The sequence below is a fragment of the Protobothrops mucrosquamatus genome, unplaced genomic scaffold, assembly GCF_001527695.2.
Source record: "Protobothrops mucrosquamatus isolate PMUCROS unplaced genomic scaffold, P.Mucros_1.0 scaffold2303, whole genome shotgun sequence".
NCBI classification, from domain to species: Eukaryota; Metazoa; Chordata; class Lepidosauria; order Squamata; family Viperidae; genus Protobothrops; species Protobothrops mucrosquamatus.
Window position 1 is genome coordinate 7,363 of NW_015388389.1, and position 8,027 is coordinate 15,389.

At 44.1% G+C, this 8,027-nt stretch overlaps 1 protein-coding gene across 1 annotated transcript in view; it reads right to left on the bottom strand.

The window, feature by feature from the left end:
* Nucleotides 1-8,027, bottom strand: part of ITIH2 (inter-alpha-trypsin inhibitor heavy chain 2) — a gene marked incomplete at its 3' end in the record, with an annotated part of 25,097 nt that overhangs the window by 5,104 nt on the left and 11,966 nt on the right. The window contains exons 7-10 of the mRNA XM_015824643.1: nt 7,406-7,513; nt 4,678-4,806; nt 2,713-2,829; nt 693-861 (exon numbers count right to left, since the gene is read on the bottom strand). Of these exons, the coding sequence (XP_015680129.1) occupies nt 693-861; nt 2,713-2,829; nt 4,678-4,806; nt 7,406-7,513 (523 nt within the window). The remainder of the gene's footprint in view (nt 1-692; nt 862-2,712; nt 2,830-4,677; nt 4,807-7,405; nt 7,514-8,027) is intronic.

The window sequence follows — 8,027 nt, forward strand, 5'->3', positions numbered from 1 at the left end:
AAGAAGAAGAAGGAGAAAGAGAAAGAGAAAGAGAAAGAGAAAGAGAAAGAGAAAGAGAAGGAGAAGGACAAGAAGGAGAAGGAGTAGAAGGAGAAGGAGAAGGAGAAGGAGGAGAAGGAGAAGGAGAAGGAGAAGGAGAAGGAGGAGGAGGAGGAGGAGAAGAAGAAGAAGAAGAAGAGGAGGAGGGAGAGGAAGAAGGAGAAGGAGGAGGAGGAGGAGGAGGAGGAGGAGGAGGAGGAGGAGGAGGAGGAGGAGAAGGAGAAAGAGAAAGAGAAAGAGAAGGAGAAGGACAAGAAGGAGAAGTAGAAGGAGAAGGAGAAGGAGGAGAAGGAGAAGGAGAAGGAGAAGGGGAAGGAGAAAGAGAAGGAGGAGGAGGAGAAGAAGAAGAAGAGGAGGAGGAGGAGGAGGAGGAGCTTAGTAGGATAGTTATTCTGGGGCAATACAGACTTACAGGCCCAGTTCTGAGCAAATAATATGATTGGGGTCAATAATTTCTCCACAAAGTCTCAATCGTCTCAGTGACCACATTCTCCAGGCTTCTTTGAGGAAAGCCAGGAGAGGTTAATACAAAAGCGACTGAACTCTTACTAATTCAGGGAAGCCTCGCGTCCCCAAAGTTGCGTAAACTTTCCAAACAGAGGGCTTCCTTTTTTTAATAAATCCTTACATTTCCTTGGGTGTCTCTCGCTCACCTCCATTGGGGTGGATTCCCTCAACGTAATTCGTGGCTGCATCTATCTGCATTTTGGAGGCTTGAACCAAATTATCTCTCCAGCAACGGACATTGTGGTTGAAGTCCAGGATAGAAAACTGGTCATCGGATCGGAGGTCGCCCAGGATGGTCTTCATAGCTTCCACAGTCTGAAACGTCAGATAAAATCAGATTAAAACTTTATAAACTTTTGCCCCTCACAGTCTGCCTCATTGGAAACATGGCTACTTTTTATGATCCCTGTTGTAAAATGTCAGCTATAATATGTGCGAAAATGGGAGGGGAAAAAAAATCTGAAATAGCCACAATGGAGGAATGATTGATGAAGATGGCCTCAATATTTAGCCCATATTGAGCGTTTCACAAAACATATTTAATCAACCCTTCGTCACCTTCCATACTACAGATAGTCTTTGACTTACAACAGTTCATTTAGTGGCCATTCCAAGTTACAACGGCACTGAAAAAAGTGACTTACCACCCATTTTTCGCACTTAACGACCATTGCAGCATGCACACCCGTAGTAACGTGATCAAAATTTGAATGGTGGATAACTGGCCTGTATTTATGACGGTCGCAGTGTCCCGGGGTCACGTGATCCTCTTTTGTGACCTTCTAACAAGCAATGTCCGTGGGGAAGCCATATTCACTTAAAAACCATGTTACTAGCTTAACTGCAGCGATTCATTTAGCAAGAACGGTCGTAAAATGGGGCAAAACTCACTTAGCAACTGTCTCACTTAGCAACGAAAATTTTGGGTTCAGTTGTGGTTGTAAGTCAAGGACTATCTGTATAAGTTGGGAGAGATATCCAATGATATTGTCCAGCTCTGGGCAAGACCGGGGCATCCTCTGCCCTTTTTCTCACCCAGATCTTTTTTACTGTGTTCTACACAACATATTTCATTAGGGCAGATAAAGACTTAGTATCGGTTAAATCCATTATGACATCACAATTATAACCCACCTACAATGTGATGATATACTTGCATCAAGGCATCTGATGCAGATATGGTTACCTCATTTGTGTGGCGGCATCACACAATGGTATCTTCATTTGGCCCCTTCCACAGATGCCTAAACTAGTGACTCCATTCACAAAACATGCTAAACCTGAGCTGGGATCTTCATCGCTGTGTGAACCCAGCCCATATGGGCAGCACAGGACTCCAGATATAGTGCACACTCAGGAAATCGATTATTCCCGCATATTTTGTGAAATGAGACACATTTTCTCTCGATCAATTCATTGAAAGAGAGAGAGAGAGAGACTTGGACCATGGTAGTAATTTTCTAGGTGGGGAACTATGGGCCCTTTATGACTTCTGGACTTCAACGCCCAGAATTCCTGAGCCAGTATAGAGACCTCCACTAGACGATCTCCAAGGTCCCTTCCAATCCTGTTATTCTGGAGGAAGAAAGGAAGGAAGGAAGGAAAAGAGGGAGAGAGGAAGAGAGGAAGGAAGAAAGGAATGAAAAGAGGGAAGGAGGGAAGGAAAGAAGGAAGGAAAGAAAAAAGGGAAGGAAGGAAGGAAAAGAGGGAGAGAGGAAGAGAGGAAGGAAGAAAGGAATGAAAAGAGGGAAGGAGGGAAGGAAAGAAGGAAAGAAGGAATGAAAAGAGGGAAGGAAGGAAAGAAGGAAGGAAGGAAAAGAGGGAGGGAGAGAGAAAGGAAGAGAGGAAGGAAGAAAGGAAGGAAAAGAGGGAAGGAAGGAAGGAAGGAAGGCAGGAAGGAAGGAAGGAAGAAAGAAAGGAAGGAAGGAAAAGAGGGAGGGAGAGAGGAAGGAAGAGAAGAAGGAAGAAAGGAATGAAAAGAGGGAAGGAGGGAAGGAAGGAAGGAAGGAAAAGAGGGAGGGAGAGAGGGAAGAAGAGGGAGGGAGGGAGGAAGGAAGGAAGGAAGGAAGGAAGAGTCCACAAGTCATAAAAAGGACCACAGTTTCGCAATCCTAATCTAGACTTTACATGCAGGAATTTCAACTCTTCTTGGGACTTTGCATTTACCTGTTTCATTTTTATTCCCCACATAGAGCCGCTGACATCAATGACAAACAGGATATTTTTTGGCAGAGGATCCAAGTCATCCGGAGCGAAGTAGTGGACAAAATACCCATTGAAGACCTGGAAAACAAGGTTAGAAGGACAGGATTTCTTACCAATGGATTTCTAAAAGAACCCTAAAACTAGAGGTTTCCTGCGGAGAGGAATCTTTTGCATATGTCTGTATGTAGGTTTCCTCCCTCCCTCCCTCCCTCCATTCATTCATTCATTCATTCATTCTTTCCTTCCTTCCCAATAACAGAATAATAGAGTTGAAAGGGACCTTGGAGATCTTCTAGCCCAACCCCCTGCTCAAGCATTTTTGCTTGATCTATTCATCCATAGACAGATACTGCTCTACCATTTCAGACTAGTGGCTGTCCAGTCTCTTCTTAAAAACCTCCAGTGATGGAGCACCCAAAACTTTTGGAGGTAAGTTGTTCCACTGATTAATTGTTCTCACTGTCAGGAAATTTCTCCTTAGCTCTAGTCTAGGCTGCTTCTCTCCTTGATTAATTTCCATCCACTGCTTCTTGTCCTGCCTTCTGGTGCTTTGGAGAAGAGGTTGAACCTCTCTTTTTTTGTGACAGCCCCTCAAATATTGGAACACTGCTGTCATGTCAGCCTCAGTACTTCTTTTCCTTAAACTACACATACCCAATTCTTGCAACTCTTTCTCTTTCTTTCTTTCTTTCTTTCTTTCTTTCTTTCTTTCTTTCTTTCTTTCTTTCTTTCTTTCTTTCTTTCTTTCTTTCTTATAATAATAATAATAATAGCAAAGCTGGAAGGGACCTTGGAGGTCATCTAGTCCAACCCCCTGCTCAGGCAGGAAACCCTACACCATTTCGGACAAATGGCTGTCCAGTCTCTTCTTAAAAACTTCCAGTGTTGGAGCATTCACAGCTTCTGGAGGCAGGTAGTTCCACTGGTTAATTGTTCTCACTGTCAGGAAGTTTCTCCTTAGTTCTAGGTTGCTTCTCTCCTTGATTAGTTTCCACCCGTTGCTTCTTGTCCTGCCTTCAGGCGCTTTGGAGAATAGCTTGACTCCCTCTTCTTTGGGGCAGCCCCTCAGATATTGGAAGACTGCTATCCTGTCCCCCCTCGTCCTTCTCTTCATTAGACTAGACATACCCAATTCCAGCAATCGTTCCTTATATGCTTTAGCCTCCAGTCCCCTGATCATCTTTGTTGCTCTTCTCTGCACTCTTTCTAGAGTCTCAACGTCTTTTTTACATCGCGGTGACCAAAACTGGATGCAGTTCACTTCCTTCCTTCCTTCCTTCCTTCCTTCCTTCCTTCCTTCCTTCCTTCCTTCCTTCCTTCCTTCCTTCCTCCCTCCCTCCCTCCCTCCCTGTGAATGACTTCTTGAAAAAATTTTCTCAGAATGGTAGCAGGCGAATGGCTCTTAAAATGTCATCATTTGCTTGTTACACGAACTATGGGCCCTCTCCCCTAGATCTTGAGTCTCTTGGCCTATCCCAGTGATGGCGAACCTTTTAGAGACCGAGTGCCCAAACTACAACCCAAACCCCACTTATGCATCGAGTGCCGGGTGAGTGTGGCCCATTGGCTGGGTGTGGCCCATTGGCTGGGCGTGGCTGTGGTGGTAACGGCAGACTGGGTGGGACTAAAAAGTTCAATCAATCAGTTCCAACTTTGCAAGATCCTTTTTTTTCCCGCGAGAAGTTGAAATTGACTGATTGAACCTTTTTTTTTTTTGCACACGGCAGCGGAGGCCTAAAGTGAAAAGGTTTTATAAAACCCAGCTGAAGGCCTAGGACTGGGGTGAGGGTGCGTGTGCCCACAGAGAAGGCTCTGAGTGCCGCCTCCGGCACCCGTGCCATAGGTTCGCCACCACTGGCCTATCCCCTGTTCAGATCTGACTTGATCTTCCCCCATTCCAAGCACTCAAGACATTTAGCCAAGTACCTCCAGCTCTCCAGCTTTCGTATCCCTTTTGACATCATAGGTCACCACCAGATTGCCATCCACAGCTGTAGTGGTACAATTGGAGCACTTTCGTTGCTGGGCTAAGGTTGGTTTGAAGGACACGTGTGCCTTAAAGTGCAAAAGAAAAAAAAAAGAACAGATAAAGTGAGATACGGATCTAAAGGCACCTTAGTTTAGGGGACTGTTCTATATGAGCTACAAGCAACGTTTGAATGTTAAATCAGCATTTAACTATTTTCAATGATCTCATCCTTCCTGTTCCTGGTGTCTACCTATAACATTATTGATTTATGCAGATGTTTACTGTGCCTTTCATTTATCCTTCCAGCTCAATGCAATGCAAAGCCATCGTGTATATAGATAGTCTTCAACCACAATTGAGACCAGACCAGAATTACCGCTAAGTAAGACAGTAGTCCCTTGGACTGCAAGGCGTTCAAACCGGTCAGTCCTAGAGGAGATCAACCCCGACTGCTCTTTAGAAGGCCAGATCCTGAAGTTGAAACTCAAGTGCTTTGGCCACCTAATGAGAAGGAAGGACTCACTGGAGAAGGGCCTAATGCTGGGAAAGATGGAGGGCAAGAGAAGAAGGGGACGACAGAGAAGGAGGTGGCTGGATGGAGTCACTGAAGCAGTAGGCATGAACTTAAATGGACTCCAGAAGATGGTAGAGGACAGGAAGACCTGGAGGAATGTTGTCCATGGGGTCGCGATGGGTCAGACACGACTTCGCAATTAACAACAACAAAGACAGTAGTTAAATGACTAGCACCTGATTTTATGACTGTTTTTGCCATGTTGTTAAGCAAATCTTGTGGCTATTAAGCAAATCCAGCTTTCACCATTGATCCTTGGTGGTGCAGTGGTTAGAAGGCAGCATTGCAGGCTAATTCTGCCCACTGCCAGCAGTTTGATCCTGACCGGCTCAAGGTTGGCTCAGCCTTCCATCCTTCCGAGGTCAGTAAAATGAGGACCCAGATGGTTGGGGGACAATAGGCTGACTCTGTAAACCGCTGTAAAGCACTATGAAGCGGTATATAAGTCTAAGTGCTAAGTGTTATTGCTGTTGACTTTGTTTCTTGGAAACCAGCTGGGAAGGTCACAAACGGCGATCACAAGACCACGGAATGTTGCAGCCATCATAAATGCACACCAGTTGCCCAACTCCCAAATTTTGATCACGTGACAGTGAGGATGCAGTGATGGTTGTAAGTATGAGGACTGGTTATAAATCACATTTTCAGTGCCATTGTAACTTCAAACGGTCGCTAAATGAATGGTCGTAAGTCAAGGACTGCAAGTAATAGTATATTGAGTATTGGAAACTATGGCATATTTTACTTCTGAGGATTCTGTTCCTTCATTCCCCAAATTCCCTTCCAATCCACACAGGGATTACAAAGGGAAAACAGCAAAACAACTGTGGAAGTGCTGAAATTAATTTTGCAACTCTTGCTTTTGAAAATTAAGTAAAATTAAGTAAAATAAGGTGAGAACCTGTTCAATAATGGAATGTGGTCATTTAAAATGATGCATAACCTTACTCAAGAACAAGAATAGAATAGCAAAAAGCAAAAACAGTATTAATTATACATTAGGTAAGATGTTCCCTGTTTAGTTTATACAATCTGATAAGAATATTCAGAAGATTTCCAGTTTGTATGACTATTAATTTGTTTGTATACACCAGGGGTAGGCAACCTTGGCTCTTTTATGACTGGTGGACTTCAACTCCCAGAATTCCTGAGCCAGCCACGCTGAGCGGAAAGGGAGAGGTTTCCATGCTTAGCCATGCTGGCTCAGGAATTCTGGGAGTTGAAGTCCACCAGTCATAAAAGAGCCAAGGTTGCCTACCCTTGGTATACACTGTTAATGTGAGAATACCTTATTTTTATCCTGTTTCCAAATTAATTTGCAAGCCTACCCCTGATAACTTAATCTGCTTACAGATCGCGCTTATATATTCATATTCGGTTGCATTTTCCTTCCAGACCTTTATTCCTAAGTGCATTTCCCTCTTTCTTTTGATACAATCTTCTGCAAAATAACATGAAATCTGAAAAATAGCTACGTTCGAATTTACACATTTCTGGAGGAATTGTAACATGGGCCAGTTTGCAGCAGAATTCTCAAAGATCCAAGCCTATATATTAGTCTCAGGCACTTTCCAACTCAAAAGTGCTTTTTCAAAAAGCAACTGGACTTCGTTTGTTTTTCTTGAAGACGTTTCGCTTCTCATCCAAGAAGCTTCTTCAGTTCTGACTGAATGGCGGAGAATGGGAGGATTTATACTCCTTGCAGCCATCTGGTCATTAGCACTCTTTCTGAGAGTCACTGAGGCCACTTGGAGGTGTATCCATCCTCCACCATTCAGTCAGAACTGAAGAAGCTTCTTGGATGAGAAGTGAAACGTCTTCAAGAAAAAACAAAATCCAGTTTCTGTTTGAAAAAGCACTTTGGGGACAACCATGACCTGGATGATTTGAGCATCTCCATAGACATTTCAGTTTCAATCTTAAAAATCAAAGCTAACATCTCTGCTCCAATTCAACCAGAAGCATCTGCGGAGTAAGGGGGAAGGAGAAAGAAAATCAAACACCATCGTGATTTTTTTTTGGACTCCTCGCTGGATACCAATCCAGCTTGGATTCTTAAGTAGTCATAGCCGAAGATTCTTTTTTTCCCCTCAAAGAATAATTCGTTTTACCTTTTTCTCTCCTTTGTTGACTATAGTTGCATCAATAAACTGCTCACCAAGCGCATTAGGAACGTTGACAAAACTAATCCCCTGCGGTTCAACAATGTGGATGTTCACCTAGGGCAGGGGGACAGAAGAGAGATGAGAATAAAATATCAGAAGTACAGAAATAGGACAACATCTCTGTCGGATGGTACTTTTTGTCAAATAGGTCTAATGGAGCCTGGAATTTTCATCATAAGTCCTCACGGTTATAAGTCAAGGTATTCATGAGACCAACCTGATTTTACAATCTCATTTTTGCGGTGGTTGTTAAGTGAATACCACGGTCGTAATGTGAATGTGGTGGTTGTTATGTGAATTGCCACGGTCATTAAGTGTGTCCAGTGGTGGAATTCAAATACTTGAACAACCGGTTCTCTTATTTCAGGCATGGGAAGGAACAGACTTAGACTCAACCCTTCCAAGACCGAGTGGCTGTGGTTGCCGGCGCCCCGGCATAGTCAGCTGGTTCCATCGCTGTCTATAGGGGGCGAATCCTTGGCCCCCTCAGAGAGGGTGCGCAATCTGGGAGTCCTCCTGGATCCACGGCTGACACTGGAAGATCATTTGTCGGCCGTGACCAGGGGGG